General features: G+C 35.8%; 1 protein-coding gene across 1 annotated transcript in view; it reads right to left on the bottom strand.

The window, feature by feature from the left end:
• Positions 1–17,367, bottom strand: part of LOC117315393 (signal peptide peptidase-like 2B) — a gene marked incomplete in the record, with an annotated part of 83,811 nt that overhangs the window by 53,137 nt on the left and 13,307 nt on the right. The window contains 2 exon segments of the mRNA XM_033869556.1: positions 196–266; positions 8,086–8,199. Of these exon segments, the coding sequence (XP_033725447.1) occupies positions 196–266; positions 8,086–8,199 (185 nt within the window).

Raw genomic sequence — 17,367 nt, forward strand, 5'->3', positions numbered from 1 at the left:
AAAAACAAAAGTTAATCCCTTTTTTCCAAAAAAAAAAAAAACTTTTTTGTCCTTTAGATTGGCTCGGGAAAATTTTTAGAATATTGATACAAAACGTCACTCCAAGAAAATCTTGAATCACCCATGCATAACTGTAAAAAAAACATGAATTATATATTTCAAATATTTGACATTTCAAAACAGAAGGGACATTTTGCATCTGGATAATTCTTAGAATATTGATACAAAACGTCACTCCAAGAAAATCTTGAATCACCCATGCATAACTGTAAAAAAAACATGAATTATATATTTCAAATATTTGACATTTCAAAACAGAAAGGGACATATAGCATGTATGGTAAATCAACTCCAGGCCTGTCTTCCTATTAAACAAGCTCAAGTTACATCATAAAACACCACATCTTCCAAGCAGTCACAAACTAGAACTGTTGCCAGGCCGAATACCCCTACAATCTCAATGAGGCAGTTGACAATAACAGTTTAACAGGAAAGGCTGTCTTTAATTTCACATAAAATGAACATCTCCACATGGTACTGGTCGTTCCAAAAAAATTACCGTAACAACAAAAACTGACAAGTGAAAACAAGAGGCCCATGGGGCCTGTATCGCTCACCTGGTTGGATTAGACCAAATGTCGAAATAATGTTCATATTCAATTTGTTTTATTTGTAAAACTCTAACAATGCTATATATGGTTATAGTGTGGGAATCCGAACTGCTTTAAAGATTAATGAAGTCCAGATTCTCTAAGGTCTGAAAGACCTCAAGAATTGTTTATAGAACATGCATTCATCACTTTATGACTATATATAGCTAGTAGCGATTTAAAGGAATAACCTCTATTTCCCTTATTTGGCCCAGCCCCTTTGGCCCTTCGGGGGTCAGAGTCACCATTTATGCAAAATCTGTTCCCCTGTTTCTGACCAAATTGGGTTCAAATCCATACATAACTTTATGACTAGTAGCGATTCAAATTAATTACCTCTATTTCCCCCACTGGGCCCCGCCCTTTTGGCCCCTTTAGGATCAGTCACCATTTATGCACAATCTGTTCCCCTTCCCCCAAGGATGTTTCGGACCATATTGCGTTCAAATCCATTCAAATCTTAATAACTAGTAGCGATTTAAAGGAATTGCCTCTATTTCACCTATTGGGCCCCGTCCCTTTGGCCCCTCGGGGGTCAGAGTCACCGTTTATGCAAAATCTGTTCCCCTTCCCCCAAGGATGTTTCTGACCAAATTGGGTTCAAATCCATTCATAACTTTATGACAAGTAGAGATTCAAAGGAATTACCTCTACTTCCCCCACTGGGCCCCGCCCTTTTGGCCCCTTTAGGGTCAGAGTCACCGTTTATGCAAAATCTGTTCCCCTTCCCCCAACGATGTTTCTGATCAAATTGGGTTCAAATCCATTCATAACTTTATGACTAGTAGCAATTTAAAGGAATTACCTCTATTTCCCTTATTGGGCCCCACCCATTTGGCCCCTCCGGGGTCAGAGCCACCATTTATGCAAAATCTATTCCCCTTCCCCCAAGGATGTTTCTGACCAAATTGGGTTCAAATCCATTCATAACTTTATGACTAGTAGCGATTTAGAGGAATTACCTCTATTTCCCATATTGGGCCCCGCCCCTTTGGCCCCGTTAGGGTCAGAGTCACCATTTATGCAAAATCTGTTCCCCTTCCCCCAAGGATGTTTCTGGCCAAATTTGGTCAAAATCCAATAAGAACTTTTTGACTAGTAGCGATTTGAAGCAAATGTTGACGGACGGACGGACGGACGGACGGACGACGGACGACGGACGGACGGACGGACGGACGACGGACGCCGCGCCATGGCATAAGCTCACCGGACCTTCGGTCCAGGTGAGCTAAAAACCACAGCACACTATATGCAAGTACAAGCCTTCGCCAGTCAGAATTGCATGAATGTGATTTGAGATTTGTGATCGTTTCCTTCGACAGCAGGATATAATATATAGCATTAAGTAAGATATAGCTAACAAATAATCAAAGAAATAAAAAGTAATTCTGATGTTTAATTCCTTGCAATTGTGTATTTATTACGTGGATTTATCTAAGTCGATCGTGAGACACACGTTTCGTACACATACGATCTCACTTGAGCAAAAAATCTTTTAGTTTAACTCCAGCAGGGGATAGTTTAACCCCCACAGGGACCATATTACCATAAATTACCAAAAACTTAACATTTGAAAAACCAACGCCGACGCCGGAGTGACAACATAAGGTCTCCCTTTTCTTCGAAGAGACGAGCTAAAAAGGGGGCAAAATGTAAAATCCTTTCAGGGGACATATCTCCAAATTGTCGTCATTTCCACAAATTTTTGAAAAGATCTGATGAAAACCGAGAGAATGCACTGAGGGACAAAGTTGGTCTATGGATGAACAGACAATTGGAAAAGCTGATCGCAGTTTATAGCAGCTGGTGATTCCCTTGCTGTACTGCAACAAGCATCTGTATCATCATGGTTAGTATTTATAAATCAAAGTACTGAAAGTACTGAAGACACAAACGAAAACAAATTATTTTAACTGCTTTTGTTTAGTGGGGACATGGTCAACTTTGTATGGAACATCACCAATACCTGATTAGGACTAGGACAAAATATTGGCAAGAAAAGAAATTCATATCTACTTTTGATTGCAAGTGCGTCTTGGCAGCTAATTTTCAGAATAGGTACTCGGGTAATCTTATTTGACATCTTCAATGGGTTAATGTATACGTAATTGTAGATGTAATATGAAGGTCCTAGATTACCTGTAAAATTAATGAGGCCTTTCTTTTCAAACTTTTGAGGATCCCATGCCTATAAGCGCTTCACAAATTATCATTATCATTAGCATTTGAAAAAATATTTATACATTTGATGTAGCGCCCCATCTAGCTACCAGCTTTTAGATAAGAGAGAGCTCAGGTTAAAAACATTTGTGTGATTGTTTTAGGATTTTATCGTGTGTGCGAGTCCTGGTTTGAATGATGTTATGTCAAGGTTTTGAATGATATTTTGTGGCAGATTGTTCTATCCCTTCAGTGCCTTCTGTAAAATAGCGATAACAAACTTCAATTGTCAAAATACAATATGGCTGCCTGTCGGCCATGTTGTTTTCCGATTAGTCTCAAAATGCAATATCCATAACTAGGCCCGAGGGGAACCTACATATAAAATTTGAGAAAGATCCCTTCAGCACTTTCTGAGAAATAGTGATAACAAACTTCAATTGTCCAAATCCAAGATGGCTGCCTGTCGGCCATATTGTTTTCCGATTGGTCTCAAAATGCAATATGCATAATTAATGTAAGCACCAAGAGGAACCTACATATGAAATTTGAGAAAGATCAATTCAGTGCTTTCTGAGAAATAGCAATAACAAACTTCAATTGTCAAAACCTAAGATGGCTGCCTGTCGGCCATATTGTTTTCCGATTGGTCTCAAAATGCATTATGCATAACCACCCACCAAGGGAAACCTACATATCAAATTTTAGAAAGATCCCTTCAGCACTTTTTGAGAAATTGCGATAACAAACTTCAATTGTCCAAATCCAAGATGGCTGCCTGTCGGCCATGTTGTTTTCCGATTAGTCTCAAAACGCAATATGCATAACTAGGCACCGAGGGGAACCTACTTATGAAATTTGAAAAAGATCCCGTCAACACTTTCTGAGAAATAGTGATAACAAACTTCAATTGACAAAATCAAAGATGGCTGCCTATCGGCCTTATTGTTTTCCGATTGGTCTCAAAATGCAATATGCATAACTAATGTTAGCACCAAGAGGAACCTACATATGAAATTTGAGAAAGATCAATTCAGTGCTTTCTGAGAAATAGCAATAACAAACTTCAATTGTCAAAACCTAAGATGGCTGCCTGTCGGCCATATTGTTTTCCGATTGGTCTCAAAATGCAATATGCATAACTAGAAACCAAGAGAAACCTATGAAATTTTAGAAGATCCCTTCAGTACTTTGAGAAATAGCGATAACAAGAATTGTTTACGGATGGAGGGACGGACGGACCACTGACGCAGGGCGATTTGAATAGCCCACCATCTGATGATGGTGGGTTAAAAACACCTGGGTCTGATAAACATACTCTGGAAGCGTAGAATGCGGATGTAGACAGGGCAGGGTATACCATCACGACGGGCACATTAAACTAAGCACTATATTCAAAACTTAGAATTACATGCTCATATCGGCTCAGACTTGAGACAGTTTCTTAAGAGTGAACATGATTTTCATATAGCACTCTACGTTATATGTTTACACTCCATACTGTGTAGCTACAAATCATCTATACAACAAAAACACATTCATTCACATGTACAGTTCAAATCAATTTGAAGTGGAATTTTGTTTTTCACTTATGTACATTGCATCAAATATTCTCCGCAATAGTATATGTACCATATACATAACTGTAACTGCATGATACATATATATATGTATGTATGGTATATATATCATGTTAATTAATGTTAGTGAGATGTGAATGTAGCTATATGTATTGATATCATTGATTTCAAAATCAGAGGGTTTTTTTTTAATCTGCAGCATCTGTCAAATGAAAATGTAGTTCGAATGCCCAAACTGGATGAACTGTACATGTAGTAGCATTCTTCAAAGTCCATTATGAATGCTTTTCATACAAATGTACTTCTTTCAATTGTTCATGTGTTTAAATTATTAGAACACTGAAGTAATTTTTATTTTCATAAAAATGGAAGTACTGCTTATCTTTAAAACTAAATTGGATATTGATAAGATAAATTTGCCAAAATGTTAAAAATCAAACCTTATTAAGTAGAATCTAAACAGTTGTAAATGGCTAAGCCCACTATTCTTAACAACAAAATTACTTATTTTGATTCTCTGTCAAATATAATCAGGTTACTTGAAGACTTTGTCAGAAAAGTTAACACATATATATACATTATTAATAGTTGCTTTAATTAAATTAATCTGAATTTGAACATTAAACCGACTTAACAATTTAAATGAAAAAAATGTGTTTTCACCATTTACCATAATTGACAAGAAGAAAATAATTATTTAACTCAACCTATGATATAGTATGTAACAGTCATCAAGACAATACTATTATCTTTAGTCATGCCAAGTTATTTCACAATAGGATATATGCACAACACAAAAAAGTTTTACAAATTTTTGTTGTTTAGAAGAATAATGAACTTAGTAATTTTTGCTGTTCTTCTCAAATAATATGTACTAGTGTTGTAAAGAAAAAAAGATTAAATAATAATAATAAATCTAAGTGATAATAAATTATTTGCATTGATTTATCAATACTTTACTGTGCATTAGTTTAAAGGTTAATTTAATTCAGAAGCTGAAATGATTTAAGACAGAAAAAACCGCAGATGTAGGAATATAACATTTCCACTGCCTTTAAATATCTCTGGTTAAATTTAGCAATCAGTACATTTCCATGAAAAATGGTGTTTTCTAAAGAGTTACTGCCCTTTAACCGTCCCTGAAGCGTTCAAAACTCCACCAAACATAATAAAGGTCTATGTAGATGTACATCGTAGACCCCTTTCTTTTTTATAATATGCTTCGACTGTTATGTAATATTTCAAATGATAATGATAGATCATTTTCTATTTTTTTTAAACCATCACGAATATTAGAAAAAAAGAATCAGTCGCTATAATTAGAGATGAAATTTTCAGTGACGTCTACATCTGCATGCAGACAGCCACGTTAATGCGGTACGCGTTCTGTAAACGAAAAACTTCATGTGCATTACGTAGGATATAATCAATAGATCCGAAGTCAATATTAATATTCACAAGTCCATTTGACATTTCGAAACCCTATTCAGTGAGAATTTATTTAACTTTTATTTGCAAACATGCGTATGGTACTCGACTGCCGTTGTTGTGATATTGTCATGATGAATAGACAACTTTTTTTCTTTCGTAAAAAAACATCTATATAATCTAACCATCTTCAGACTACATCAATCACATGCAAGTTAATATTTCAGTGAGAAAATGACATTCAAAGTTGGGTTTGATCACCTACTCTTTCTTTTATTATTGTTTACATTACTGAAAGATGGCGGACAAAATCGGATGCTGGATGAGTGATTTTTCAATGTACAAAATAACAACGATATTCCGACGAAACTTTATCAATATTATAACCCATTCAGTAACATGCCACCAAAGAAAAAAAACACATAGATGTCGATGATGAAATTCAGCGTGATGTTAGTAGATTTTTCTTCCGGGTCACAGGTAAGCAGCAATATGGCGCCAGCGAAAAGTCGATTGTATCATTCCGCGTGAAATCTAATGCGTTCAACGCGGAAAAATATTCTTACGTATCATCGACAGAACATACTTAAATTAAATACTTTGAAAACTATCTATTTGTGAGGTTCTGTTGTTTTGTCATATATCTAACGAAACTGCAGTGTTGCATTTGACTCCGTAAGTCACGGGACTATTTTTTTTTTGCGATAGAATATGATTGTGAAGTGGCAGTGGAAGTTGTGTCAGAGCGAACGAAAATGCCAAAAAAAACCACATTGTCCTGTCAGCTTTTAAAATACAACAAAACAAAAGGTGATTTTTTTTAATAGCTGAACTTCACTGTATGTCATTTTTTATCGTGAAGTTAAACAAATATTTACTGCATAACATTACGGAGTTACTGTAAAGCAACGTTTAGATTGGCCAACAGCAGTACCCGCCAGAGCCCTCAAAAGCGCTGACATAGACTCAAACTTACGTTTGTGTCTACGTTTGTGTCAACAAAACAAAAGGTAATTTTTTTATAGCTGAACTTTACTATGTCATTTTTTATCGTGAATATTTACGATATTTACAAATATTTACTGCATAGCATTACGGAGTTACTGTAAAGCAACGGTTAGATTGGCCAAGGCAGTATCCGCCAGAGGGCATCGTAGATTTTGTCAGCTACACCTCAAAAGCGCTGACATAGACTCAAACTTACGTTTGTGTCAAAAACAAAAGGCCCAGAGGGCCTGCAATGCTCACCTGGATATTTCAGTAATCATCGCAAAAATATTTTAAGTTAATTAATTATTAACTATTATTTTTCCGCCTTTTTTTGCTGCATCTTCCAACTATGTTTTTTTTTTGTATTATCATTATTATTTTGCAAAATTTTCCCTTAATAGGCCCCCTTCTCTCCAGCCCAAGGGACCCATATCCTCCATTTATACAACACCCGATTAGACCTACTTTGCCCTGAATATTGCTTCGAAATCCATTTAGTCATTTAGGACTAGTAGGAATTTCAAGAATTTACCTCAATTTCCCCTATTGCGCCCCATACTTTTGGCCCCTTGGGGGTCATGCAGAGTCACCATTTATGCAAAATCTGTTCCCCTTTCCCTAAGGATGCTTTTGACTGAATTGGGTTCAAATCCATTCATAACTTTATGACTAGAAGTGATTTAAAGGAATTACTTCTATTTCCCCCATTTGGTCACGCCCCTCTGGCCCCTTGGGGGCAGCATCATCATTATTGCAAAGTCTGTTCCTCTTCCCCTTTCTTCTTTCTTTCTGCCAAAATTCAATTCAGTCCTTACCAATATTTAACCACCCTATTTTGAGCAAAAAATGCCAAATTTTGGTAACGCTAAAATATCCCAAAGTACAGTATATAAACAAGGTTTAACACTTGAAAAGTATGAATGGTGGGTGAGCTTTGAATAACGATTTCTGCTTAATCAGACTAAAATATCAAATGCACACATACTCCAGTAACGTACTTGTTTCAGAATTTTTAAATACAAATATTGTATTGGCAAATGTTATTCTTTTGGTCATGTGATAATTATTTAACGATGGGAAAATGCACCAAAGACGATGCATTGACTGTGGAATAGAAGAGCAGGCAATCTGATTGGTTGAGAGCTCTGTAAACAATACTAACTATAATTGTCGACCAATCAGAGTGCCTGTATTAAACAACTCTAAGACAAAGGGACACAAGCACAACACCAGCTCACTTTCAGATCCCTGTTTTAACAACCAATGAAAATGAATACCTTTCATGTCGCTGTATCCCCCAAAATGTAGACACTCCAATACACAACACAGCCAACACAAGGTTCTTCAGTTGAGGACGATCAGAAAAACACGGCACTTTGTTAGGCGGAAGTCTGAAGTATTAAAATATCCTTTTTCAATTCATTATGGGGTATATGTATATTGAAATTTTAAAAAAACATTTAACTTTTTATTAAATGATTTAAATCATATAATTTATGCATGGATTATGAGCAGAATGTATAAAAACTTACCATGGCTGTTGATATAAAAAATAACCCAAATATGACACATATATATATCAACCTTATACAATGTAGTAAGTTTATATCTTGATGTAGATTCTATGTTTGTTTCACATGAAAAGCCACAACTAGGGCACTAACCTAATGTACACAGAAAGTTTGGTGGAGTTGAGTGGAAAGGTTTGCCCCTCGCACGGTCACACAAAAAGACACAAACACAATCAAATACAGCATAGCAGGTTATTTTAGCAAGTGTAAATTTAAGGGTACTTCAGCGAGTGTAAATCTAGGGTTATTTCAGCGAGTGTAAATCTAGGGTTATTTCCGAACTGAAACAAGCATGCTGTGTATTGCTTTACAATACATGTCCCTACTGCTAAGAATTGTAAGAGTGACTTAACCTGGACCAAAAAACACTGAAACTCAACGAACTTTGGCATTATAAACGTACATGTGTATACACTTAAGACAGATGTTGAGGAAACCTATAGTCAGTACATTAAAGGCAGATGTTGAGGAAACCTATAGTCAGTACATTAAAGACAGATGTTGAGGAAACCTATAGTCAGTACATTAAAGACAGATGTTGAGGAAACCTATAGTCAGTACATTAAAGACAGATGTTGAGGAAACCTATAGTCAGTACATTAAAGACAGATGTTGAGGAAACCTATAGTCAATACATTAAAGACAGATGTTGAGGAAACATATACTATAGTCAGTACATTAAAGACAGATGTTGAGGAAACCTATAGTCAGTACATTAAAGACAGGTGTTGAGGAAACCTATAGTTGGTACATTAAAGACAGATGTTGAGGAAACCTATAGTCAGTACATTAAAGACAGATGTTGAGGAAACCTATAGTCAGTACATTAAAGACAGATGTTCAGGAAACCTTTAGTCAGTACATTAAAGACAGATGTTCAGGAAACCTATAGTTGGTACAATAAGACAGATGTTCAGGAAACCTATAGTTGGTACATTAAAGACAGATGTTGAGGAAACCTATAGTCAGTAAATTAAAGACAGATGTTGAGGAAACCTATAGTCAGTACATTAAAGACAGATGTTCAGGAAACCTATAGTTGGTACATTAAAGACAGATGTTGAGGAAACCTATAGTCGGTACATTAAAGACAGATGTTGAGGAAACCTATAGTCGGTACATTAAAGACAGATGTTGAGGAAACCTATAGTTGGTACATTAAAGACAGATGTTGAGGAAACCTATAGTCAATACATTAAAGACAGATGTTCAGGAAACCTATAGTCGGTACATTAAAGACAGATGTTGAGGAAACCTATAGTCAGTACATTAAAGACAGATGTTGAGGAAACCTATAGTCAGTACATTAAAGACAGATGTTGAGGAATCCTATAGTCGGTACATTAAAGACAGATGTTGAGGAAACCTATAGTCGGTACATTAAAGACAGATGTTGAGGAAACCTATAGTCGGTACATTAAAGACAGATGTTGAGGAAACCTATAGTTGGTACATTAAAGACAGATGTTGAGAAAACCTATAGTCAGTACATTAAAGACAGATGTTGAGGAAACCTATAGTCAATACATTAAAGACAGATGTTGAGGAAACCTATAGTCAGTACATTAAAGACAGATGTTGAGGAAAACTATAGTCAGTACATTCAAAACAGATGTTGAGGAAACCTATAGTCGGTACATTCAAAACAGATGTTGAGGAAACCTATAGTCAATACATTAAAGACAGATGTTGAGGAAACCTATAGTCAGTACATTAAAGACAGATGCTGAGGAAACCTATAGTCGGTACATTAAAGACAGATGTTGAGGAAACCTATAGTCAGTACATTTCAAACAGATGTTGAGGAAACCTATAGTCAGTACATTAAAGACAGATGCTGAGGAAACCTATAGTCAGTACATTAAAGACAGATGTTGAGGAAACCTATAGTCAGTACATTAAAGACAGATGTTGAGGAAACCTATAGTCAATACATTAAAGACAGATGTTGAGGAAACATATACTATAGTCAGTACATTAAAGACAAATGTTGAGGAAACCTATAGTCAGTACATTAAAGACAGGTGTTGAGGAAACCTATAGTTGGTACATTAAAGACAGATGTTGAGGAAACCTATAGTCAGTACATTAAAGACAGGTGAAACCTATAGTCAGTACATTAAAGACAGATGTTGAGGAAACCTATAGTCGGTACATTAAAGACAGATGTTGAGGAAACCTATAGTCAGTACATTAAAGACAGATGTTGAGGAAACCTATAGTCAGTACATTAAAGACAGATATTGAGGAAACCTATAGTCAGTACATTAAAGACAGATGTTGAGGAAACCTATAGTCAGTACATTAAAGACAGGTGTTGAGGAAACCTATAGTCAGTACATTAAAGACAGATGTTGAGGAAACCTATAGTCAGTACATTAAAGACAGATGTTGAGGAAACCTATAGTCAATACATTAAAGACAGGTGTTGAGGAAACCTATAGTCAGTACATTAAAGACAGATATTGAGGAAACCTATAGTCAGTACATTAAAGACAGATGTTGAGGAAACCTATAGTCAGTACATAAAAGACAGATGTTGAGCAAACCTATAGTCAGTAAATTAAAGACAGATGTTGAGGAAACCTATAGTCGGTACATTAAAGACAGATGTTCAGGAAACCTATAGTCGGTACATTAAAGACAGATGTTCAGGAAACCTATAGTTGGTACATTAAAGACAGATGTTGAGGAAACCTATAGTCAATACATTAAAGACAGATGTTCAGGAAACCTATAGTCGGTACATTAAAGACAGATGTTGAGGAAACCTATAGTCGGTACATTAAAGACAGATGTTGAGGAAACCTATAGTCGGTACATTAAAGACAGATGTTCAGGAAACCTATAGTCGGTACATTAAAGACAGATGTTGAGGAAACCTATAGTCAGTACATTAAAGACAGATGTTGAGGAAACCTATAGTCAGTACATTAAAGACAGATGTTGAGGAAACATATAGTCGGTACATTAAAGACAGATGTTGAGGAAACCTATAGTCGGTACATTAAAGACAGATGTTGAGGAAACCTATAGTCGGTACATTAAAGACAGATGTTGAGGAAACCTATAGTCAGTACATTAAAGACAGATGTTCAGGAAACCTATAGTCGGTACATTAAAGACAGATGTTGAGGAAACCTATAGTCAGTACATTCAAAACAGATGTTAAGGAAACTTATAGTCAGTACATTAAAGACAGATGCTGAGGAAACCTATAGTCGGTACATTAAAGACAGATGTTCAGGAAACCTATAGTTGGTACATTAAAGACAGATGTTCAGGAAACCTATAGTCAGTACATTAAAGACAGATGTTGAGGAAACCTATAGTCAGTACATTAAAGACAGATGTTGAGGAAACCTATAGTCAATACATTAAAGACAGATGTTGAGGAAACATATACTATAGTCAGTACATTAAAGACAGATGTTGAGGAAACCTATAGTCAGTACATTAAAGACAGGTGTTGAGGAAACCTATAGTTGGTACATTAAAGACAGATGTTGAGGAAACCTATAGTCAGTACATTAAAGACAGATGTTGAGGAAACCTATAGTCAGTACATTAAAGACAGATGTTGAGGAAACCTATAGTCAGTACATTAAAGACAGATGTTCAGGAAACCTATAGTCAGTACATTAAAGACAGATGTTCAGGAAACCTATAGTTGGTACAATAAGACAGATGTTCAGGAAACCTATAGTTGGTACATTAAAGACAGATGTTGAGGAAACCTATAGTCAGTAAATTAAAGACAGATGTTGAGGAAACCTATAGTCAGTACATTAAAGACAGATGTTCAGGAAACCTATAGTTGGTACATTAAAGACAGATGTTCAGGAAACCTATAGTCGGTACATTAAAGACAGATGTTCAGGAAACCTATAGTCGGTACATTAAAGACAGATGTTGAGGAAACCTATAGTTGGTACATTAAAGACAGATGTTGAGGAAACCTATAGTCAATACATTAAAGACAGATGTTCAGGAAACCTATAGTCGGTACATTAAAGACAGATGTTGAGGAAACCTATAGTCAGTACATTAAAGACAGATGTTGAGGAAACCTATAGTCAGTACATTAAAGACAGATGTTGAGGAATCCTATAGTCGGTACATTAAAGACAGATGTTGAGGAAACCTATAGTCGGTACATTAAAGACAGATGTTGAGGAAACCTATAGTCGGTACATTAAAGACAGATGTTCAGGAAACCTATAGTCAGTACATTAAAGACAGATGTTCAGGAAACCTATAGTTGGTACATTAAAGACAGATGTTGAGGAAACCTATAGTCAGTACATTCAAAACAGATGTTGAGGAAACCTATAGTTGGTACATTAAAGACAGATGTTGAGGAAACCTATAGTTTGTACATTAAAGACAGATGTTGAGGAAACCTATAGTCAGTACATTAAAGACAGATGTTGAGGAAACCTATAGTCAGTACATTAAAGACAGATGTTGAGGAAACCTATAGTCGGTACATTAAAGACAGACGTTGAGGAAACCTATAGTTGGTACATTAAAGACAGATGTTGAGGAAACCTATAGTCGGTACATTAAAGACAGATGTTGAGGAAACCTATAGTTGGTACATTAAAGACAGATGTTGAGGAAACCTATAGTCGGTACATTAAAGACAGATGTTGAGGAAACCTATAGTTGGTACATTAAAGACAGATGTTGAGGAAACCTATAGTCGGTACATTAAAGACAGATGTTCAGGAAACCTATAGTTGGTACATTAAAGACAGATGTTGAGGAAACCTATAGTCAGTACATTAAAGACAGATGTTCAGGAAACCTATAGTCGGTACATTAAAGACAGATGTTCAGGAAACCTATAGTTGGTACATTAAAGACAGATGTTGAGGAAACCTATAGTCAGTACATTAAAGACAGATGTTGAGGAAACCTATAGTTGGTACATTAAAGACAGATGTTGAGGAAACCTATAGTCAGTACATTAAAGACAGATGTTGAGGAAACCTATAGTCAGTACATTAAAGACAGATGTTGAGGAAACCTATAGTCGGTACATTAAAGACAGATGTTGAGGAAACCTATAGTCAGTACATTAAAGACAGATGTTGAGGAAACCTATAGTTGGTACATTAAAGACAGATGTTGAGGAAACCTATAGTCAGTACATTAAAGACAGATGTTTAAGAAACCTATAGTCAGTACATTAAAGACAGATGTTGAGGAAACCTATAGTCGGTACATTAAAGACAGATGTTGAGGAAACCTATAGTTGGTACATTAAAGACAGATGTTCAGGAAACCTATAGTCGGTACATTAAAGACAGATGTTCAGGAAACCTATAGTCGGTACATTAAAGACAGATGTTCAGGAAACCTATAGTCAGTACATTAAAGACAGATGTTGAGGAAACCTATAGTCAGTACATTAAAGACAGATGTTGAGGAAACCTATAGTCGGTACATTAAAGACAGATGTTGAGGAAACCTATAGTCAGTACATTAAAGACAGATGTTGAGGAAACCTATAGTTGGTACATTAAAGACAGATGTTGAGGAAACCTATAGTCAGTACATTAAAGACAGATGTTTAAGAAACCTATAGTCAGTACATTAAAGACAGATGTTGAGGAAACCTATAGTCGGTACATTAAAGACAGATGTTGAGGAAACCTATAGTTGGTACATTAAAGACAGATGTTCAGGAAACCTATAGTCGGTACATTAAAGACAGATGTTCAGGAAACCTATAGTCGGTACATTAAAGACAGATGTTGAGGAAACCTATAGTCGGTACATTAAAGACAGATGTTGAGGAAACCTATAGTTGGTACATTAAAGACAGATGTTGAGAAAACCTATAGTCAGTACATTAAAGACAGATGTTGAGGAAACCTATAGTCAATACATTAAAGACAGATGTTGAGGAAACCTATAGTCAGTACATTAAAGACAGATGTTGAGGAAAACTATAGTCAGTACATTCAAAACAGATGTTGAGGAAACCTATAGTCGGTACATTCAAAACAGATGTTGAGGAAACCTATAGTCAATACATTAAAGACAGATGTTGAGGAAACCTATAGTCAGTACATTAAAGACAGATGCTGAGGAAACCTATAGTCGGTACATTAAAGACAGATGTTGAGGAAACCTATAGTCAGTACATTTAAAACAGATGTTGAGGAAACCTATAGTCAGTACATTAAAGACAGATGCTGAGGAAACCTATAGTCAGTACATTAAAGACAGATGTTGAGGAAACCTATAGTCAGTACATTAAAGACAGATGTTGAGGAAACCTATAGTCAATACATTAAAGACAGATGTTGAGGAAACATATACTATAGTCAGTACATTAAAGACAGATGTTGAGGAAACCTATAGTCAGTACATTAAAGACAGATGTTGAGGAAACCTATAGTCGGTACATTAAAGACAGATGTTGAGGAAACCTATAGTCAGTACATTAAAGACAGATGTTGAGGAAACCTATAGTCAGTACATTAAAGACAGATGTTGAGGAAACCTATAGTCGGTACATTAAAGACAGATGTTGAGGAAACCTATAGTCAGTACATTAAAGACAGATGTTGAGGAAACCTATAGTCAGTACATTAAAGACAGATGTTGAGGAAACCTATAGTCAGTACATTAAAGACAGATGTTGAGGAAACCTATAGTCAGTACATTAAAGACAGAGTGTTGAGGAAACCTATAGTCAGTACATTAAAGACAGATGTTGAGGAAACCTATAGTCAGTACATTAAAGACAGATGTTGAGGAAACCTATAGTCAGTACATTAAAGACAGATGTTGAGGAAACCTATAGTCAGTACATTAAAGACAGATGTTGAGGAAACCTATAGTCAGTACATTAAAGACAGATGTTGAGGAAACCTATAGTCAGTACATTAAAGACAGATGTTGAGGAAACCTATAGTCAGTACATTAAAGACAGATGTTGAGGAAACCTATAGTCGGTACATTAAAGACAGATGTTCAGGAAACCTATAGTCGGTACATTAAAGACAGATGTTCAGGAAACCTATAGTTGGTACATTAAAGACAGATGTTGAGGAAACCTATAGTCAGTACATTAAAGACAGATGTTGAGGAAACCTATAGTCGGTACATTAAAGACAGATGTTGAGGAAACCTATAGTCGGTACATTAAAGACAGATGTTGAGGAAACCTATAGTCGGTACATTAAAGACAGATGTTCAGGAAACCTATAGTCGGTACATTAAAGACAGATGTTGAGGAAACCTATAGTCAGTACATTAAAGACAGATGTTGAGGAAACCTATAGTCAGTACATTAAAGACAGATGTTGAGGAAACCTATAGTCGGTACATTAAAGACAGATGTTGAGGAAACCTATAGTCGGTACATTAAAGACAGATGTTGAGGAAACCTATAGTCGGTACATTAAAGACAGATGTTCAGGAAACCTATAGTCAGTACATTAAAGACAGATGTTGAGGAAACCTATAGTCAGTACATTAAAGACAGATGTTGAGGAAACCTATAGTCAGTACATTAAAGACAGATGTTGAGGAAACCTATAGTCAGTACATTAAAGACAGATGTTGAGGAAACCTATAGTCAGTACATTAAAGACAGATGTTGAGGAAACCTATAGTCGGTACATTAAAGACAGATGTTGAGGAAACCTATAGTCAGTACATTAAAGACAGATGTTGAGGAAACCTATAGTCAGTACATTAAAGACAGATGTTGAGGAAACCTATAGTCAGTACATTAAAGACAGATGTTGAGGAAACCTATAGTCAGTACATTAAAGACAGATGTTGAGGAAACCTATAGTCAGTACATTAAGACAGATGTTCAGGAAACCTATAGTCGGTACATTAAAGACAGATGTTGAGGAAACCTATAGTTCGGTACATTAAAGACAGATGTTGAGGAAACCTATAGTCAGTACATTAAAGACAGATGTTGAGGAAACCTATAGTCAGTACATTAAAGACAGATGTTGAGGAAACCTATAGTCGGTACATTAAAGACAGATGTTGAGGAAACCTATAGTCGGTACATTAAAGACAGATGTTGAGGAAACCTATAGTCGGTACATTAAAGACAGATGTTGAGGAAACCTATAGTCGGTACATTAAAGACAGATGTTGAGGAAACCTATAGTCAGTACATTAAAGACAGATGTTGAGGAAACCTATAGTCAGTACATTAAAGACAGATGTTCAGGAAACCTATAGTCGGTACATTAAAGACAGATGTTGAGGAAACCTATAGTCAGTACATTAAAGACAGATGTTGAGGAAACCTATAGTCGGTACATTAAAGACAGATGTTGAGGAAACCTATAGTCGGTACATTAAAGACAGATGTTGAGGAAACCTATAGTCAGTACATTAAAGACAGATGTTGAGGAAACCTATAGTCGGTACATTAAAGACAGATGTTTCAGGAAACCTATAGTCAGGTACATTAAAGACAGATGTTGAGGAAACCTATAGTCGGTACATTAAAGACAGATGTTGAGGAAACCTATAGTCAGTACATTAAAGACAGATGTTGAGGAAACCTATAGTCAGGTACATTAAAGACAGATGTGAGGAAACCTATAGTCGGTACATTAAAGACAGATGTTGAGGAAAACCTATAGTCGGTACATTAAAGACAGATGTTGAGGAAACCTATAGTCGGTACATTAAAGACAGATGTTGAGGAAACCTATAGTCGGTACATTAAAGACAGATGTTGAGGAAACCTATAGTCGGTACATTAAAGACAGATGTTGAGGAAACCTATAGTCGGTACATTAAAGACAGATGTTGAGGAAACCTATAGTCGGTACATTAAAGACAGATGTTGAGGAAACCTATAGTCGGTACATTAAAGACAGATGTTAGAAACCTATAGTCGGTACATTAAAGACAGATGTTGAGGAAACCTATAGTTGGTACATTAAAGACAGATGTTGAGGAAACCTATAGTCAGGTACATTAAAGACAGAT

This window comes from Pecten maximus, chromosome 17, assembly GCF_902652985.1.
Source record: "Pecten maximus chromosome 17, xPecMax1.1, whole genome shotgun sequence".
Taxonomy (NCBI): Eukaryota; Metazoa; Mollusca; class Bivalvia; order Pectinida; family Pectinidae; genus Pecten; species Pecten maximus.